At 48.3% G+C, this 21,249-nt stretch overlaps 1 protein-coding gene and 1 long non-coding RNA gene across 4 annotated transcripts in view; one reads left to right on the forward strand and one right to left on the reverse strand.

Annotated features, from left to right (window-relative positions):
* Positions 1-5,371: 5,371 nt before the first annotated feature.
* On the reverse strand, positions 5,372-13,300 carry 4833418N02Rik (RIKEN cDNA 4833418N02 gene). Its single transcript, NR_015506.3, has 5 exons — positions 12,660-13,300; positions 11,045-11,248; positions 7,898-8,068; positions 6,932-6,960; positions 5,372-5,856 (listed from the first exon to the last, which is right to left on the reverse strand). It is a non-coding gene; the product is annotated as an RIKEN cDNA 4833418N02 gene (long non-coding RNA).
* Positions 13,294-21,249, forward strand: part of Ttc7 (tetratricopeptide repeat domain 7) — a 98,963-nt gene continuing 91,007 nt past the window's right edge. For 2 of the 3 annotated variants that reach the window (XM_006524201.4, XM_006524202.4), the window contains exons 1-2: positions 13,294-13,896; positions 20,675-20,838. In XM_006524201.4, coding sequence (XP_006524264.1) covers positions 13,710-13,896; positions 20,675-20,838 — 351 coding nt within the window. In that variant the 5' untranslated portion in view covers positions 13,294-13,709. The remainder of the gene's footprint in view (positions 13,897-20,674; positions 20,839-21,249) is intronic. The other variant, NM_028639.3, reaches the window with a different exon arrangement.

The raw sequence follows: 21,249 nt of genomic DNA on the forward strand, positions 1-21,249 counted from the left end.
TTCTGCATTCCGCTAAGAACTTGTCACACTGCCCCTGAAGCAACCCCTCTGTCTCCATTTGGCAGCAGTAGTGAATTACAGACTGGATATAATGTGTTTTTCCATTCTCTGCTTTTCTTGAATGGAAGCTTGTGCCATCTGTTCACGCTGCAGATTGAGTGAGTTTCCCAACGTGGTTATTTACAGTGTGTTTATGTACAGTGTAGACCAAGAAGAGCACGTGCATAGAAAACTGTCCCAGTGGGTGACGGGGTGGCTTGGTGGTAAAGAGCACTTGTTCTTGCAGATGAAGTATGTTCACTTCCCAGCACCTCCATAGTGGCTCACAACCATCTGTAACTCCAGTTCCAGGGAGATCTGACGCTCTCCTCTGGTCTCCACTGGCATCCATGTGATGCACAGATATGCATTCAAAACACATACACATTTTTAAAATCATAGAGTTTAATTCAATGAGTTTTCAGACGTTGAATCTATCCATATAACCCAGCACACAGAACAAGAATTGGACTATTACCAGCATGCCAGGTGTGGTGGCGCACGCCTTTAATCCCAGTACTGGGGAGGCAGAGGCAGGCAGATCCCTGAGTTTGAGGCCAGCCTTGTCTACAAAGAGAGTTCCAGGACAGCCAGGACCACATAGAAAACCTGTCTTGAAAGAAACCAAACCAAACCAAATGCCACTCTCTCCGAAGGCACCTGTTATCCTGCCTTCTAACACTGTCGGATTCTTTTATTAGTTTATTTCTCTCACATAAATAGAATCACACACTACATACCCTTTTGTCTATGGCTCCTTTGCCCAGCATTTTTTTTAAAGATACAATCTTGCTGTTTCCTTGGCTGGCCTAGAACTCACTACATAGACCAAACAGGCCTCTAACTCATAGAGACGCACCAGCCTCTGTCTACTGAGAGCTAGGATTAATGCTATGCACCACAGACACAGATATTCAGCATGACTTAGAGATCCATCCATGTTGGTGGAGTTTAAAGTCACTGTCTCATTTCTAAACACTTTTCATGGGATCACTATACACTGCACATGGACACCCAGGAAGTTTCTAGTTTTATGCTGTTACAAATAATTCTACTCTGAACTTGTAGAGCAAGTGTCTTAGTCCTAGCCATCTCTGCAGAAGCTATTCATGCACAAAACATCATGACCAAGAAGCAAGTTGGGGAGGAAAGAGTTCCCTCCCCCGCTTGATCACTAATTGAGAAAATGCCACACAGTTGGATCTTATGGAGCCATTTCCTCACGTGAAGCACCTTTCTGTGATAACTCCAGCTTGTGTCAAGTTGACACACAAAACCAGGCAGTACAGCAAGTATGTCTTTTGTTGCATATATGTTTACATTCCTGTTAGATTTTTGCCTAAGAGAACTGCAGAAGTGTAGGAAATGTTTATCTTTGTCAAATACAAGCAAGCTGCTTGCAGGTGGCAGAGCACACGGGAGTTCTGTGATTCCACAAATCCACAACCCTTGGTACTTCCCGTCCTCTCTATGCTCTTTAGCTTAAGTTACCAGAAACTATAGCTAGGGCTGAAGTTATTAGGAGTGCTGAGGTCTAGAATGGTTTGCCCCTACAGAGCATGGGCTGAAATTTAATTACTACTATGGCAATGTTAGGGGAGGACCTTTAAAACGTGTTAGGTCATTAAGAAGGAGTAATGTCTTTGCAGGACTGGATTAATTAGCTCAAGAGAGCTTGTGGTTATAAAGAAACCTGCATTCAGGCTTTGTTTCCTTTGCATAGACCAACGAGTCATGTCTTCCACTTTCTGCCTCAAGTTGAGGCCTCAGAAGGATCTTCTCAACATCTGGAGCCAGGAGCCAGGATAAACCTCATTCCTTTAGAAAATATCTAGACTTGGGAATTTTATTCTGTTAACATAAGATGGCCTAAAACGAGGGGCCTGTGTTTTGTATAGAGAGTACCTGGACTCCCAGTTCATGTAGGGACTGATGAGACACTCGGGTTAATTCCTTTGTGGGTGCAAGTTTACAAAAGAGGGGTGTACATGAACTTTAGATAAGCACAAAGCAGCAGCAGGCGCATGCTGGTGCTTCACTAGGTAGTAGCATAGTTTCCATCTTTCAACCCCCACTGTCCTAGCCATCTCTACAGAAGCTAAACACACCAAATGTCTTTCCATCTTTCCTCTCTAGCTAAGGAGCCATGTGATGCAGTCCCTAATGCTGATTCGTAGAACTTGAGGAAGCTGCTTTTCTGATAGGTGAGCAGTGACTGTTACAGCCCTTTCTCTCAGCGATGGGGACGGAGTAGTAGCCACCTTCCACCCATGAAGAGGAACGGCGGGGAACCTCAGAAAGACTGGCCCAGTGCTGCAGAGCTGCTGGACCAGCATTCTCAAGCCATCCAAAGGTTAAACAAGATGTCTGTGTACCTGTGTGAACTGAATTTACCAATCTCAGTGGTTGGGAGTTCAAACCACAATTTACATAGAGAGCATGTGATCATTTTACATAGAGAGCATGTGATCATTTTACATAGAGAGCATGTGATTATTTTACATAGAGAGCATGTGATCATTTTACATAGAGAGCATGTGATCATTTTAAAAAGGGAAGAATGGTATTTATAAACATTCACAAATGTGATGGGCTGCTAAGTTGAAAGATCTGATGGAGATGCCAAGATAGGATAGTCAGAAGTATCATAGAAAGGGATAAAGCAGACGAAAAAGATGCAGATTTTCCAACAAAGGTTTCCAAATCTGGGCATCCCTTCTTTGGTCCTCTTCTCAGGAAGTCTCTCCTCAGAGAGAAGAAATAACAAGTCAATGAGGGGAGGTCGTGGAGGATGTTTTGTAAGAAAAATTTCTTTGGAAAAATTCTTTAAAGCTACCTGGTTCTGTATTCTAGGAAGAAAGGCTTGAAGAATTTATAGGATGGTCGCTGATACTGGACACATATGCTAGCCTGGTCCCGAGAAACATGAGAGGTCATGAAAGAGAAGGGAGAGAGGAGGGTCTGGAATCGTGCTCTCTGAGAGCAGCTCAAGTGAGACAAGAATCGTAGGGACCAAGCAGACTCATAAGTGGCTGTAGGGTGCTCAGCCCTAAATGGGACACCTGCTCAGGGGGCACTGCTCAGGGACACCTACTCAGGGACACCTGCTCAGGGAACATCTGCTCAGGGACACCTGCTCAGGGGACATCTGCTCGGGGGACATCTGCTCGGGGACACCTGCTCGGGGGACACCTGCTCAGGGACACCTGCTCAGGGGACATCTGCTCAGGGGACATCTGCTCAGGGGACATCTGCTCAGAGGCATCTGCTCAGGGGGCACTGCTCAGGCACATCTGCTCAGGGAACATCTGCTCTAGGAAGTTATTGGAAGAAGGGGTGGTTAGGATGTAAGAGCCAGAGGATGGAGAGAGCTCTGTGAAATGTTCTCTTCCAGCGATGATATGGCCATTGCCCAAATGACTGGATTACTGGGTGCCCTGCACATGATCCAGCCAACAAGATCAGTTAGCATCTAACAGAACACTAACTGGATTCACTGAATTACAGAAATATCAAGAGAAATAAAGATCTGATTGGGGAAATGGAAAGGTAGAGAGGAGCTCTTTGTGGGAAAGATGGAGAGGTAAATAATAGGAAGGATGTCTGAAAAATAGGGACTCGTAATATTTTTTAAAAATTCTAAAATGCATGTAATTCTGTGTCTACACATAGAATTTTCACTTAAACTATAGTTATATATCATGCTGCATGCATGCATGTGTGTGTGTGTGTGTGTGTGTGTGTGTGTGTGTGTGTGTGTGTGTGCAGTGTAATTTAAATTTCTTATCTGGGGTCACAACGCTCCCTCCAGGCATGAGAAGATGTCTTCTGATAGCTTGTTGCCCAGGGTTGTCCAAGAGACTTCTAAAATATACAGCCTGTTGCTATGGCTCTTGGTGGGCCCCTTAGGTAGGAGGTAAGCCCACAGTGCTGAAGATACCATGTACTTCAGACACATGACCCAGAGTTCCTTGAGCTGGAGCTGACCCGAATGTTGTCTTCCTGATGACTGGGTCTCACGGTCTCAGAAGGTACCATGCAAGCTTCTGAAAGAGGGAAGCAGCCAACAGTTCTTTCTGCACGGTGCCATCACCCTAAGAGTGCAGTAGTGGCACACATACCTTGGTGGTAACCAACAACTCTAACAGGGCTTAAGACCTGTTCAACAAGCAGTAAACTGCCTGATAATGGAAGCCTAGCCAACTTCTCAAGGCTAGTGCAGCCATGGGCATTGGAAGAGAACCTACAATTACTATTTCTTTACTAAACCAGCACAATCCCTAACGACCTTCTAAACGTCTGTCCTTATACTCACGGGTAAGGTTAAATAAACGTCTCTTTGTAGCAGACAAGAGACCATTCCAGGAAACCACAACAAATCAAAGTCCAGAGTTGTGGAGCACCATCCCAGTAGATCCCTCTACACAACACTCCCACACCTAAGGCTCAGTGAACACTGTGGAAGAGGAAAGAGAAGAGTTAAGAACCAAAGGACCGGGGAGTTTGCTGTGGGACGGTGTCTCCTCGTGAGTTCAGAAATACACCAATAAAGTCTCCCCACCATGACTGCCTAAAGAGGAGCTGAAGAGGAACAATAGACATGCTAATGTGAACAGGATAAAGACCACATGGTCTCAAACCTACAGAACACTCAGCAGGCAACCAAGAAACGCGGATGTTTGGGAGACTCTCCAGAGACAAGCACACTAATTGACTATCCAATACCAGATGGTCAGCCCAACATATCTATGAGTAACATTATTCAGACTGAGCAGGTTATATTTAAAATATATATATGTATACGCACACACACGCATGTACACACACACACACACACACACACACACACGTAACTTTTCTAAGCCTTGAATATGAATGAGAGCAAGAAGGGGTATTTGAGAGGATCTGGAGAGAGGAAAGGAGGGAAGGGGGAAATGATGAAATTATATTATAACCTCAAAAATGAAAGAAAGAGGAAACTAGGAGGGGGAATGGGGGTTAGAGGTGGACTTGATCAAGACAGGTCGTTGACAGTTATGAAGTCTTCAGAGGAGACTGATGAGATACCTCAGCAGCGAAGAGTGGCCCCCATCAGAGGGCTCAAGTTCAACTCTCAGCCCCCAAGTCATGCAGCTCTCAAAGGCCTGCGACCCCTGTTCTAGGGAACTCAACACGCTGACTTCCTTGGTCCCAGATTCATGTGCAGGCACACTAACACCCACACACATGGTAATAATAAATAAAAATGACAATAAAAGGAATGCACCTCTGCTGATCAAGTCTGTAATAGTCACCTCGGGCTTTTGAATTCTAAAGATAATAAATATATGTTGTTGTTTTAAATTTATTACATCAGCCACAAGAAATGAATACAACTAGGTTTATCTTACACTAGTAATGCAAAGATACTTCATCACATTAATAAACTTAAACCAGAAGTCATGTGACCCTCTAAAAATTCAACATATTTATAAAATTGAATTTCAATCATAATTTTTGAAAAATGGGATAATTTTTTTTTCAATTTTATAGAGCTATTAGAAACCAATGTCATAATTACCATAAATGCAATGGTTATTTCTAAGAGGCAGAGGTTGTTTGGGAAGGGATATACTGGAGGCTCCTGGGATGCTGGTAAAAACCTGTTTCTTTACCCTGGTGGGAGCTTAATAAGTCTGTGTATAACGATTGTCTTTCATGCACTTTGCTTTAATTGTGATGTTTCTTCACAGCACAAAGCAGGATGTTCTCAGCGCTGGAAACGGAATGCAGAACTCTGTGAATGCAAAGTCTCCACTGTAAAGTCGCAGCTCCGGCCTGTGGATGTTTTTTGAAGACAGGATTTTGCTATACAGCTTTTGAATTCAAGCGACATTGAGCTCATGACCCTCTTACTAGAGTCTCCCAACTGCTGTAATTACAGACCTGTGTCATCATGGTTAGTTCAAAAAGTATTTGTGAAAGGAGGGAAACGGGGATTTCGAAAGCAGAAGCAGGAAAGCTGGCTTTATGGGGTACAACTGCTGTCACCAGAAAAGCCAGACACTCAAAGCTGACTCAAGACTCCCGGTGACTAACACCAGCTAAGGAAGGCTGTAAAAGGTTCTGAGCACTCTAGCTGACCTCTCTCTCTCTCTCTCTCTCTCTCTCTCTCTCTCCTTTCCTCCCTCCCTCCCTCCCTCTCTCCTTCTCGCTCCCTCCTTCCTTCCCCCTCCTTCCCTCCCTCTTTCCCTCTCTCCTTCTATCCCTCTCCCTCCCTCAGTCCTTTCCCTTCCTCTCTCCCTCTCTCCCTCCCTCCCTCCCTCCCTCTCCAGAGGATATGGAGACAGTCAGGTCCCTGTTCTGGGAAGGAGTAACTGGCATCAGTCTTATAAGAGAAGCTACTAGAGAAACAAGACTCACGGAGACAAGGAACAGGAGGGATGGGATTGGTGGGACATCACCCTCCACCCTCTCCCTGCCTGCTTAAGGGAGGTTTGGTGTCTCAGTCATAAAGTGAGAGGGCAGGGTAAAGGACACTCCAGAGCTCGGTCTCCCAGGCTTGGGAGCACTTCTGGCACTTTTAGATTCTAAAATTAACTTAACAAATAATTACTGAGAGTCCGTTCCACACAGCACCAGATGATTTTGAAGCTTGCCTGTGTCGGACTTTAGACTCAGTCTAAAGATTACACGCCGTTCTCCTGACAGCTCACAAAGGTTCGCCATCCACCCAGACGTGGTTGGTGTTTTAATGCTAATTTCTTGAGTATGTTGTTCAGTACTAAGAGTTAAGACACGAGCTAGCTTGAGCCAGAAGTGCTGTGAGCCTAAACTATGGCAGTAGTAGAAGGTGGCAGACAGGCTGTGTGACAACATGAGATAAGGAAGGCAGGGTCGGCAAGGTGCTTACCTAAACAACCATGGAGCTTTGGGTTCAATCTGCAACAATGAGTGGAAAAAGGAAATATTAGGAAGAAACCTGCCATGTGTGAACACACTGATGACATCCTGCCATGTGTGAACACACTGATGACAACCTGCCATGTGTGCCACACTGATGACATCCTGCCATGTGTACCACACTGATGACATCCTGCCATGTGTGCCACACTGATGACATCCTGCCATGTGTGCCACACTGATGACAACCTGCCATGTGTGAACACACACTGATGACAACCTGCCATGTGTGCCACACTGATGACAACCTGCCATGTGTGCCACACTGATGACATCCTGCCATGTGTGATCACACTGATGACAACCTGCCATGTGTGCCACACTGATGACAACCTGCCATGTGTGATCACACTGATGACAACCTGCCATGTGTGCCACACTGATGACAACCTGCCATGTGTGCCACACTGATGACAACCTGCCATGTGTGCCACACTGATGACAACCTGCCATGTGTGCCACACTGATGACAACCTGCCATGTGTGCCACACTGATGACAACCTGCCATGTGTGCCACACTAATGACAACCTGCCATGTGTGCCACACTGATGACATCCTGCCATGTGTGAACACACTGATGACAACCTGCCATGTGTGATCACACTGATGACAACCTGCCCTGCATGCCACACCACACTCTGATGGCCTGAGTAGCTTCAATAGCTGATCTCTTTGTGGCCAAGCTACATTTCACATCCATGTTGGAAAGTTTTGGGGTGACAGAATGTGAGAAGAGGTCACACAAGGTAGATCCCTGTCAGCATTCTAGGTTGTGCAGGAACTCCCATCCAGGCAGGAAGGAACGAAGAGTCTATGTAGAAAGTCAGGAGAGAAAGCAGTCAGATTCATGGCTTCATTTCTAGATGGCTGGGAGCACTTGGTACCCTCTGGCCTCACTGTTCATGCCACCATACCTGCTGGTTCATCGACTTAGGAGGCAAGGAGGTGAGCTGGAGTCACATAGACACCATGTGTCATGGAGTCACATAGACCTGTCTTCAGCTTGCCATGAAAGTCATCGTTCGTGGAGGTCCACAGAGGGCCAGAGGAGTCCTCGCTTCAACTGTTACGTTACTTTTCCAACACTGGGACAAAATACACCACAGGAATGACTTTATAGGAAGAGACTCTAGTTTTTTACTCAAGGTTTCAAGGTCCCATCATAGCTGGGACAGGTAGAGACTGGTCATCTTGGAGTAGGGCAACCTTCAGCCGTCCACAGGCTGACAAGACAGGAAGCAGAGGGCAGCCAGAACTAATGGCCAGGTATACTCTTCAAATCAATCCCATTATTGGTCCACTTCCACCTGCCATGCCCCATCTCCTGAAAGGCCCCAAACTTCCAGAAACAGCACCACTTGGTCAAACAGTGAGCCTTTAAAGCACAAGCCTGTGGAACCTTTAGACTCCAACAATATTAAAGCCAAGTGTCTGCCTCTGTGTCTCTGAGGCCCTGGGACTCCTGCCTAGAGCCTACCCAGAGTGAACCAGTGACGGTGACGGTGACAGGGGTGAGTCTTGTTTGGGCTGATGCTCCTTTAGTTTTTATTAAGTTCCCCAAATCATGGATTTATTTTGTTTTCCAACGATAAGAAGACTGCCTTAGGAGTTTGTTGATTGCCTGTCCTAATATGACAATCGTCTGTCCTTAGGGTGTCTGTCTTATTTACAGCACTACTGCTGACCTGTCTCTTGTTCCCACCATGTTTACTGTGCATCCACAGAGGGAAACATCCAAGAGGACAAATGTGAATCTAACTGCCATGGAGCAAAGTTTGTCTTTGTTCAAAACTTTAATACAACTTTCCTCAGGCTTGTTTCATTTTGCCAGTGCGTTCAGGAGAATCTTTCCAAAGCTCTTACTGCGGGAACTGTGGAACTGTCTGGCTGTGAGTCTCTGAGCCCCTGAGCCCCTGAGCCATACCATGCACAGGCCACTCAGCTCACCATTCTCAGGCTCTGATGTGTTTGTACCTTCCTTGATCTGTAGCTTGCCTGGACCAGGCATCTTACATGCAAACGTGTGCACTTGACTTTCTAAATTGCATCCTTCTATGACAGGACAGTTTAGGGTTGAATTTAAAATTACAGTGGTTATGGACTGGAGAGATGGCTCAGCAGTTAGAGCACTGACTGCTCTTCCTGAGTTCAATTCCCAGCAACCACATGGTGGCTCACAACCATCTGTAATGGGATCTGATGCCCTCTTCTGGTGTGTCTGAGGACAGTGACGGTGTACTCACACACATGAAATAGATAGATAGATAGATAGATAGATAGATAGATAGATAGATAGATAGATCTTTTTAAAAATTACAGTGGTTACTACAACAAACTTCTGATGTGAACAAAATCCACTTGAAAGGAGCTTTAGAACAGAGGGGAACAAAAATGCAGGCACCCAAGAGTCTTCATCTGTTTATGAGGACGCAGCCACAGGAATCAGGTTCCAAAGAAAATCATAAATGGATTCCTTGACCAAAGCAAAATCATAAACAGCATAAAACTATCTTTGGGGTCATCCCACATCAGAGTTCAAACCTTCCATTCTCTTCTCCTTCCACCCTGCTTGCCTCCATCTTGTCTAGTTCTCCTCTGTCGCTTCCTATCATTTGGATAACCAGACACTACAACACTCATTTAACTCCATTAAACTACGGGGGTGGGGGGAGTCTGCTACAGTTATGTTTTGATTTCATTCTCAGTTAAAAACCATTGTCCATTGTAGAGGAATTTAGCATTGTTTTGGCAGTGTAACGTCAAGATATATACTAATTAGTTCATTTGATAGTTGGGACTTCAGAGGCAGAAAGTTCAACTAAGAAAGAAAAAACAAAGATGGGAAGGTCTCCTATAGTGACTTAAAAGAAACTGAATTTCATTTAAAAAATAAGGTTAAGATAGCATGGGTGTTTGGTCATGGTATTTTGAAGGCCATCTTTACATTTAGTTAAGAGAGGAGCCCGAAGGAGCCTTCAGGGAGAGCCTTGGAACCTGACGCTAGATAGATAGTATTTAGCAAGTCAGGAAGCAGGAGTGCTCTAGCTATTCTGCTTTTTGTGAGTGGCTTCAAACCATAAAGAGATTTAATAGGCAAGCAGACGCTAGAGTGGGAAATATTCCTGCAGTCAGGCTTCCCAAATCAGGCAGAATTCTTAGAAAGAGCGCAAGGATTAAGAAAATAAAAGTGGGAGTTCAGGAGGGGGAAGCCACAAGAGGGGTGTTCCAATTTACATTTTACCCTTGAACCCACCAGGGAACACATCCTTAAAGATTAAAAGACATTATTTCAAGTTACTGGTTGACATAAATGCAATATTGTCAGTGAGAGTCTCACTCTCCGCTGGCTCCCAGCGCCAACTCAGATGCCATTGTGAGGTCCCAGAGCTTCTCATTGCTTTTCCTGGTGTCTCTTTAGATTAAACAAACAAACAAACAAACACCAAAAACAATGAACAACAACAACAACCCTCAACAGTTCTATTTGTCTTCTCTAGAGGAGATCAATACTATATGGTGTCTGTGTCTTGGACTCACTGGGGTATCCTTCTCCTTTTCCCAAATGCCCAACCAAGAATCCAAGGCCACAATGTACCCTGGGACTCTCTTCTTCTTCAATATGTGGATGACCTTTTCTTGACTCCTACAAAGGAGAACTGTAAGACTGAGTCACCCCTCCGCTTACTTCTCTAGCTCAGAGAGGACCTAAGAGTGCCGTGCACAGGTTAATTTGTAAGGAAAGGCAAGATTTATTCCATATAGAGATAAACTTTTAATTGTAGAAAACCAGGCACCCCCAAAGGGGCTTAGACAAATTAGAGAAAAGACAGTTGCAAGGGTTTCCGATTCTTACTGACAACTGCAGCTAGTGTGATCCCACCTTTTCTGAAAGTTCTGTGTTGTTAATTTGACCTAATCAAGCCCCTAGTAACCTTTCCCCAGTGGATCCAAGGCTTTCGGGGAGTTAGAATTAGCACTTCAATACTGTGTGCTTCTGGGCCTACCTAAGTATCATAAACCTTTCAAGATCCAAGTATGAGAGAGATCTCATGAGCCCTTACCTTAATAAATATCAATATCCTGTTACAGTCTTTCCCACAGTCCAGGGGCTTTCACTTGTCTAGGGACAGCCACTAACAATGCAGTCAAAGCAGCCTTCAGGGCGGCTTCCACTCCTCATGTCTTTTGTTGCTCACTTGAAAGATGCACACTTCTGCTCATTGTGGAGGTGCACGCCGTTTGTATCAGCACTCAGGATGCTTGGTCTACACGGTGAGTTCCAGGCCAGACAGAGCAACATAGTGAGACCTGTCTCAAACAAAATACCAACCTGCCCCCCAACCCCCCATACTTCCTCCATGAACTTCATTGTCTTTCTTAGAAACACTAATAAGACTGTTGGGGTCAAAGCTGTTCCTCTTCATGTGGAGCAGTAAAATCATTGGGAGACCACCACGATGTTGGCTAGCAGCTTTGGTAAGCTGGCATCAGAGTGGTCTTGACTAAAGTTAATCCTGAATTTGTCTGTGAGATACAAGATTATGTAAATTAAATAAATAAATAACATTACTTTTCTTTAAAAAAAAAAAAAAAGGATCTTGCTATGTATCCCAGGCTGGCCTTGAATTCTTTTTAATCCCCCTGCCTTTAGTTTCCAAATACTATGACAGCAGGCGTGCACCACCACATGCAACAAACCCCACTTGCTACTTGCCTTTTATCTCACCAGATGTTATTAATGCAGTCACAGCTCTGTGACTTTTTCGTTTGTTCTTTTTCCTATAGGTTTCCACTCTCTCTTCCTAATGCTGGTCATTAGAAGATGAGGATCTTGGCTCTGCTAGCAAAGAGCTGAGACGCGGTCAGGCGCCTGGAGGAACACTTGCTTTGTATCTGAGGCACGAACTCTGTGCCCTCCCGTGCCCACACTCAAACTGATGATAGAGTCAAACAGACAAGAGCTAATGCTCTCTGCAGCCAGTCCTCCAGTATTTGCAACCGTGGTTGACAAAAGAATGGGAAGAAAAGATGGGGTTTCTTTGTTTCTATCAGTCTACCCTTCCCCTTTCTGTCAATCCTGCTGTTCCCTCTGGCCCCAGGGGTATCTCCCACTAACACTCTGACTAGGTAAATTGAAAACGCATTCTCAGGATACCCAAGTCAGTCTTTCACTCTTTCTGCCTTCCCCAACCCTCTCCCCACCCCATCCCCCTGCCCCACCGCCTCCGTGAAACCTAGTTCTGCAGAACCTCAGGTTCTGCACACAGGGGCAGGGAATCTTGCCTTCCAGGGAGGAAGGGGGCTTCATTTCGATCACACGGAGGAGCTGAAGTTTTGATAGGGACCGGCCCTGGTAATGGGCGTCAGGAGCCTGTGCTCTGATAGACCCGAAAACCTTAGTTCTGTACTGAAACTTGAAGCTGTAAATTTCCCGGCAGCAAGGGGCAGGGAGTGGAAGGACCTCCCGGAGAAGTAGAAAGCGGTCAGTTTCGAACTACTGAAAAGCTTGCCTGAAATCATTCTCGAACGTTTTCGGAATGGACCTCACAACAAGTGACTTAAGTACAGGCCCTGGGGATTTTTTTTTCAGTGTTGGCTGTGGTTTTAGCTACATCCTCAATTCCCAGGCAGGATTGACAGCTCCAGTTTCACCGAGGGTGGGGTCACGATACTTGCCTTCTAGCCAGGGTAGTCCTGGCTCCGCCCTCCAAGCCCCGCCCAGAGTCCTTTGAACTTCTGGGCACCGCTGGCCTTAGAGCGGAGCAGAGCGGAGTCGGGCGCTCCCTGGAGTTCTGATCAGCCTTTAGACACCAAAATAAAGTAGCAGCAAGTGGAAAATCAGCTGAGATCCTCTTTTAGAACCCAGAGTAGGCATTCCGATGGAAAGAGGAGTCCGGCAGTTAAAACAAACATAAACCCTCTCCGAGTTGGGGACATCCGAAGAGCTTAGGGACTTGCCCCGGCCGGTCTATCCGCAGCCCTGCGGGCGGGCGCGTTGCATCCGACCCGGATCCGCCAAGAGCCCGGGACCAGGACTGTCCTGTCGGCCGCTCCTCGGATTTGTGACGTGCCTCAGGCTGTGGCGGTGACGGGGCCACCACACAAAGCCGGGCGGTCCGGGCGGAGGACCCCAGGCCAAGAGTCCTGACGGGATGGGGAGGGAACGGGGAGCGAGGCGCCCCCGGGCTCCCGGGCTCCCCGCAGCATTAAAGTGAGCACCCAGTCAGCGGCGGGGAGCCGGCGGAGGGCGGCCCGAGATCGCCGTGTGCGCGCTTGGCTTCTGTGGCCTCGCTGGCGGTCGGCTCGCCTAGCCCGGCGGGGGATAGCCACGCCCACTTTGGGGTGGAGCCGCGGCCCGGGGAGGTTCCGCTGTTGGAGACGCCCGGGCACGGGGCGGGAGCTGTGGCAGCAGCTGCTGCACAGGAGGAGACAGCAGCGTCAGGAGCTGCTGCAGCAGCGGCGGAGGCTGCTTCTGGACGCCTTGGGGTCGCGCAGCCGCAGCCCCAGTCCAGAGGCTCCAGGCGGTGCGGTGGGCGCTGCCGCCGCCGCTGCTGCTGCTGCTGCTGCGGGCCCCTTGCCGTTACCCGGGCCCCCTCTGCCACCCGGGCCCCGGATGCCGTCTGCACTCCCGTCAAGCCTGCTGGAGAGTGCTCCCCAGCCTGGACGCCGCCCCCGGCCTGGTCTCCACTCCTCCGCCGCACCTCCCATGACAGCTCCTGCTCGAAGATGGCTGCGAAGGGCGCGCACGGCACCCACCTGAAGGTGGAGAGCGAGGTGGAGCGCTGCCGCGCCGAGGGCCAGTGGGACCGCATGTTCGAGCTGGCCCGGCATCTGCAGATGCTGGGCATTTCCGGCGGCGGCAGTAGCAACCGGCGAAACAGCCCGAGCGGCAGGTTCACCACTCTGGACACCGGTGAGTGAGGGAAGGGCAGATTCGCCCGGAGCGAGCGCGCGAAAAGCACCGCCTCGTCCAGGAAGCGCGACTCAACCGACCCGTCCCGGAGCCGGCGCTGGGTGCTACCCTCCGGCTTGCCGAGGCAGTTAGGAAAGTCGTCTGTCCCAAGAGAAAAATCGCTTTGCAGATTGGGTGTTTGAAGAGAAGAGAGAGAAAGAGAAAAGTTTGTGCTCTCTGCCTTTTAAGGTCACGTGGGTAACCCTACCCTGAAATGGAGGTTTCTGTAGGTATCAGAGAAGTGCATTCATTAGACCGGACCGTTGCCTCCCTAAACTGTCGAAACTCCCTCATGTTAAATTTGTTCCTCTGTGTCTTCTCTTATTTTCCCCTCAAATAAAGTTGAGACCAAGCTCTGTCCACAGCAGACTTAGACCGATGCGTTTGGTCAGAGAAGAGGCCGGCGAACCTCAGTTTCTTCGCCAGTGGCGGACACTGGCCCCATCCAGTCCTGGCAGCCTGTGGCTTTTGCAGCAGGGCTGGTTTAGTTGGGCTGGGCTCTTGTGCTGGGGCGGGAAAGCACCCTGATGGGGTAGAGGGAGAACCCCGCCCAGTCTTCAGACCCAGATCCTGTTTCGGGTGTCTTGCTCTCTGCGGTGGGAGAGGTTCAGAGCCCGCCGCGTGTGCACACCCACCTTTTCCGAAGTGGGCAGAGAATAAGTCCGACTATAAAGAGTTTTCCAAAACCACCCAGCCCGGGACACCTCTGTGGGAGCGATGGGGTGATTATAACCCTGATCCAATATAGTGCTTACTGTGTGCCACACCAACCTCGGGACTTTAGCCGTCACTCCTCCCAGCGACTCCTGTTTCCTGGATTTGCTGTATTTATAGGTAAATAGCTTCATCAATCAGCCAGTAAGTTGTGAAATCTGAACCCAGGATTCTGAGTACACCTTTTCGTTTGTCCTGTGTTCTCTCAAAGATGAGTACCCTTGCAGAGCAACTAGAGTGGATAGGAGGCAGGATGGTAGACAGTTATGGCTTAGATTGTAGAGCTCAGAGGAAAGGCAGCAGGCTTCAGAGTTGCAGCGGACCCTACAATAGAAGGGCAAGGTATTTCCCAGCATCCTGCATGCAGGAATCCCAGGAGGTCTGAGCATGGCAGGGGGAAGTGGTCAGTTTCTCCCTGTTCCAGGAAATGTATGGGAATCCTCTGGGCTGGTGCACGCGGGACACACTCAGGTGTTGGTACCTGGTACCTTGTGTGGGAATATGAGTGAGGTTGGTCCCACAGAGCAAGGTGCTGGGCCCCAGACAGGAAGCAGAGCCTCCTTTCGTCCCGTGGGCCTGCTTTTCCTACACTCTTCTTCAGAGCCCTCCCAGGAAGGCTCATCAGTATCCCAGGAGAACAAAGTTTAGGGAGCCAAAAAGGTGAGGAAGGATTCCAAGATGGACTTTAAAGTCAGAGTGCAGTCCTGCTGGACATAGTATCACGTGTCTGCAGTTCTGTCACACAGGAGCCAAAGGCAGAGGGCGGTTTTGAGTTTGAGGCCAGTCTGGGCTGTGTATGTATTGTAATTTTTTGACAACACAACTGACCAGTAAAAACAGATGGCCTCCCCTGCTCAGCTCTGTGGGTGATTTTTCTCTCATTGTTAAATTTAGATACACAATCCCAACCTACACAACATACACATATGTGCACATTCCCGCGCGCACACACACACACAAGAGGAAGGAAAGCAAATACTGCCCAGAGCATGCAAGCGCATTTTTGGACGGACAGAGATTTCTCTTTCTTTGAATTCTGTAGTTACTCAGAGAATAGGAACTTCTTTCCGGGGGAAAAATAATATTGGTGCTCACCCCCCTAACTGCAGCCTAAGAAGGAGAATCTTGATTTTTGTGTGTGTGTGTGTATGTGATGGCGCACACAACCTCTCAGCACTGGAAAGAGGGCAGTGACAGAAGGATCTCTATGAGTTCCAGGCCAGCCTGGGCTCCATAGTGAGTTCCAGGTCAGATAGGGCTACGTAGTACACAGTAAAACCCTGACCCCCCCCCCTAAAAAAAAATTTATCTTTACCTTTTTAAATTTTTGTGTATTTTAATTCTGCACGTGGCTGTGTGGACATGAGTGAATGTGCCCACGGAGGCAGGAAGAAGGTGTTTGATCCTTGGGTTCCCTACAACCACTGAGCCACCTTTCTAGCCTAGATTATTAGGACCTCACCTGCCCTGTCAGACTTTTGCAGTAGGTGACCCGATGGAGACCTAATGAGGAGAAGGACACAAGGTACTAAGGGGGTTGGGGGTGGCCAAACACAGATGTCCACATTTCACGGAGGTCCTGAGGGCCCGCTGTGTCCGCTCTTTCTGTGGAGACTTAGAGACATCAGATGCGGAGGAGCTGGCACCTAAGCAGGTTAGCTGAAGGAGCTAAAGCCGCACACACAGCCCAGGCCTTTCCCCCAGTCTGAATAGGCGGCTCCTCCCTTGGGGGAGGCAGTTACTATCTGTGTGTGTGTTCTTCAAACTCACATCCCGTGCGATTTGGTGAGCATGGGTGCCAAGAACTTTGCAGACCGGCCTGTGACATTGAGGTTGTGTGAAAACAAAGCCGGCCCAGTATTTTGATTTGATTTTTTTTTTAACAACTTTCCCCCATTACTTTTATTTATTTTATCTGAGGGGGCAGGTGTACTTGAGCCAGAGAGTTCTTATGGAAGTTAAGAGACCTGACTCGCAGGAAGTCACCTTTCCCTCCCACCATGGAGGTTCTGGGGACCTAACTTAGGTTGACAGGCGAGATGAAAAGTTTTGCTTGAGCTGTCGTCTGGCAGCCAGCCAGTGCTTTAAGTCTGTGATCACTTTATTACGAAATGTTGACGAAATATTTTTAGAAGGGAGAAGGAACCCCATCAGCCAACGTCAGTGGTCATGAACGATCTTTTTAATAAATTAACTTACATTTTATTTGTGTGTGTGTGTGTGTGTGTGCGCGCGCTTGTGCTCGCGTACTCTCCTGTCAGAGGACAGCTTGTAGGAGTCACGTTTCTCCTCCCACCATGGGGTCCTTGGGGGCAGACACAGCTTGTCAGACTTAGTAGCTAACTTCTTGACTTGCTGAGCCATCTTGATGCTCATCATGGACAACTGTCTTTTCAGGCTGGTCCTCAGCCCACTGCTTTCCCATGCTTTAGTACGAATTTATGAAATAAGAACCTATTAAATATATAACCACTCACCATAATGGCTGCCCCAAACCACCATCTTTTGGTTTTGTTTTTCAGCTGAGTGATTTTTTTTTTAAAAGCCGGAAGCCTGACTTACAAAGAGCCTCAGTGTAAGTGTGTGAGGCAGGCGGTCTCTCACCTTCTCCCAAGTCCACGCTTGGAAGGCCCCAGTCCCTGCAAGCCTGTGGGGACAGAAGCCACAGAAACTCCTTTGCCAGTTTGATGTGGAGGAGAGAGAGGGCTAACTTGACCTACACTTCCTAGCTGCAGATGGGCACGTTTGAGGTGGTAGCCTCTAGGGAAAGTGCCGGGCCCTGCCTCCTTGAGACCTTAAGAGGCCTGAGAGGCCACTGGCATTCAGAACAGGTCAGAGGAGAGGTGGTGGCCACTCTGCTGAGGGCAAACGCAGTATGGGGGTTGGGGGTGCCCCACAGGCCTGTCAGGAAGACTTCTTCATAACCCTGACAAGAAAAGCTATCTTCTGATCCAGACCTGGCCGAGGAGCAGGGTTAGGAGGACAGGTGTGAGCTTATTCATCCAGACTCGTTCTTAACAACTGAAAACTCCCAGGTGCCCTGAGTTTCATCGCTTTATCAGGGAGAACAGTAGGTAGGAAGAGGAAGGCGGGAGGGAGAAGGGATGGATGGCTCAGCCAAGGAAGCAAAGAGACTTCTGCCTTGCTGAGTGAGCCTGCTAAACCCGGATTTAGCACAGGAGAGTAGGATGGGGGACGCCTCCCCAAAAAGGAAGTGTGACAGCCAGAGGGGCTGCAGGTGTGGCTCTGGTAGATGCTTGTTCAGTCCCAACCCCTAGCACTACATACAGTCATCCTGCCTGCCCTTGGGCCCCTGCTGTGGGATTTGCTGCTAGCTTTCAGATTAATCACCCACCGAAGAGCATTCTTTATATTTAAACTCTCGGAGGCCAGCAGGGTACTTCTGGGGCTAAAGGTGCTTGTCCTCAGACCTCCACCAGACAGATGTGGGCAGCGGGCACCCAGGCCAATGAGTAACACATTAAATAAGTGTTTAAATCTTTTTTTTAAAAAAGATTACCAAGCTCTCTGCTGTGAGGGAGATGCAGGAGAGACATTCGTGTTTGCCTGACCCTAACAAAATCACTAATCTTCCTGAACTGTAATATGGAACTGCTATCTACCTTGTAGGTCCGTGCAGGTTAAATGAGACTATATACTTAGTAGGCCCATGGCAAACATTAGTGTCCCTTTCACAGTCCTTTCTCCTCAGAGCTTAGAGCTCATCAAACACACTTTGGGGGAGGGAGGGCTTTTGTTTGTCTCCCATCTGCTCTAACACACACTCACACATACACACACACACACACACACACACACACCCAAAAAATGAAAGAAAAAAGCACACAAAATCCTGCACCTTCTTTCTGATTTTTTTTAAATCATCTGATCCAGCCCATTCAACAATGCTTTGTCTAGTTTCTACTTGTTCACTCACGTTTTCCTACACGAGGAGGTGTCACAAGCCAGAGACTGCCCGCTTGCTGCACACCACGCTGGGTGGCACAGGTTCAGATGGGCACTCCCAAGTCGCTTTTGTCATGAAAGGCATCCAAGATCAGGGGCCTGTAGTTCTAGGAAGGCTGGGTGAGCTGCTGGCCCGCTGCGCTGCCCCGGCTTGATGAAATAGACTCTGCGGTGAGGTGGTGGGCGAGGGAGGGGAATCTGGGGCGAAGTGCAGGGCTCTGTCACAGGAGGAGCTGGGTTAGCGCGGTGAGGGACTCACAGTTCACAGGAGCTGGCTTAGAGCCCTGCTGTGAGTTTCCCTGAAGCCCTGCAGAGCCCTGAGCCACAAGCTCAGAGAGGTACACAGCTCTAGAGGGAGCTGGGGCTGATGAGATATCGGCTCTTCCAGGTTCTTCCAGGGCTGGGATTTGGAACCGAGGGTCGACCTCTGCGACTGCCAGCACTGTTGTGCGCTCTTCTTTTTTCCATCTTTCTTTTATGAGGCAGTGTCTCACAAAGTAGCTGTAGCTGGCCCGGAACTCGATATTTAGACTAGGCTAGCCTGGGACTTGCAGAGATCTGATGCTGCTATTGGGAATAAAGGGGTGTCACTACCATGACCTCCCCACTCTACTTGCTTGCTTCCTTTCTTCTTTTGACAGGGCCTCACCATGATCTCACTATGTAGACCAGGGTGGCATCGGACTCGGAGATCTGCCTGCCTCTTCCTCACTGTTACCAGTTTAGCTTGAAGTTCCTCCCACCGTTGCATATACAGAACACCCTCAGCCCATGTTGTGGCTGCAGGATGCCCCTTTTTATGGACGTATGGAATTTTAATTAGCCACCCATTGACGGGCGTAAAGCCTCTCAGGGTTTTTTGGTTTTGTTTTGTTTTATTTTGTTAGTCTACCTGCTGCTGGGTGAGGAATTGCAAGTAGGTTGTTTTACACATATGCAAAGGCATCTATCTGTAGGGTGTTGCCAAGCAATCCCTTCTAGAAGTTGCTTCAGCTCCGAGTTTCGTCAGCACTCAATGGTAGTTGGAAAGGTGTGCTTTTAAAGGCAAATTCTCAGGATGTTAATTTTAAAAATCCTGAGGTTGACAGCACTGGATCTGATGACGACGCTTCCTTGGGACAAACCCTCGTGGGACTGACTGTGTGGCTGCGATTCAGGTTTAGGGCCGCTTGGTGTTGTTAGGAAGGGAGATTCCTCGAAGGAATTCAGATATTGCCCCAGGACTGAGCAAAGGCAGTGATTCTCAGAAACAGAGTAGTGCAGCAGCTGAAAGAACTGTGAAAAGGTGGGACAGGGCAGATGCTCCTAGACACACTACAGGAACTGACATAGCTCCCCAGTCTATCCGCTTCCTCTCAGGAAAGCTGGGAAAGCTGACTCACCTCACAGGTGTTTATTAGGCCTGGCCATTCAATAGCTCTTCTCCTGGGTGATGGGGCGGGCAGTGAGCATAGCCTCGTGAGACTGTTGGACTTTAAGCTCTGCATGCCAGATACTTGGCTCCCCTGTGGTGTGTGTGTCTGTCTGTCTGTCTTTCTGCCATAGGTAGCAGGAATGTGGTAGTAACAAAATTGGGATTTCGTTGTTATAGGGGGAGCACAATCAAGTCGTCTAAAGCTACTTGCCAGGCAATGAGGCATGCAGTCAGCCCTATATGTGAGAGAATTGAAAATGACGCAGGAAACCGTACATGCCACATTCACTCTTTGGTTTCTAGGTCGTCCTGAGCAACATTAAAGTCCCTTAAGAGGAGACAAATTGACTACACAATCTCACAAACTAGGAGACTGTGAAACGGTCGATGAAGCCCTCACAATACGGTTCTCCTCTTCCGTGGTTTGAGTGGGTGGGTGCTTTTTGTTTTCCAATGGGTTCTTGCTCTGTCACCCGGACTGAGTGAGAACTCTCTTCCGTCCTCAGAGACGATTTAGGTTTATGGAGAATGCACCTTTATCGTCTCAGACTTGAGCCATTCGTGCGCTGGGCAGGGATGGCTCGGGGCTCAGGATATCTACAGCGCATGTTCAAGGAGTCAGGAATCCTTGTCCTGTTTTTCCAGATGACTTTGTGAAATTGCTGCTAGCGGAGGCCCTCCTGGAGCAGTGTCTGAAGGATAACCACGACAAAATAAAAAACTCCATCCCTTTGCTGGAGAAGACTGATCACAGGCTGAATGAAGCCAAGGACCACCTGAGCAGCCTCCTCAACAATGGGAAACTGCCGGTGAGCCTTCAGGTTGTCTCACTCAGAGGTCAGGGCAGAGCGGGGATCTCTAGGCAGCAGGTGGATTCTTGTGTATCCCAAGTAGCTCCAGTGGATATGGAGAAGAGGCGGGAAAGGCAGTCCCAAGATAAAAATCAGAATCCTACAATCTGAGTGATTCCTGAAGTCCCAGCTAGCTCAGCTCTGTGGAGATCAGTGACGTGAAGCCGCTGCCCTAGCTTCTGCTATCCACTGGGTTCCAGAACTGCAGCATCTCATTAAGGCTTCCTAGGTACTTTTTAGCCCCATGTCTGAGACCTGGGAGAGGCAACCACATAGCCAAATTGGTTTCACCTGCTGTGGTGTCTCAAGCTCTTGAGATGCCCAAAGAACTGGAGTGGGAATAAAATAATGACCAAGGAACTTGGGCCA

This window comes from Mus musculus, chromosome 17, assembly GCF_000001635.26.
Source record: "Mus musculus strain C57BL/6J chromosome 17, GRCm38.p6 C57BL/6J".
NCBI lineage: Eukaryota > Metazoa > Chordata > Mammalia > Rodentia > Muridae > Mus > Mus musculus.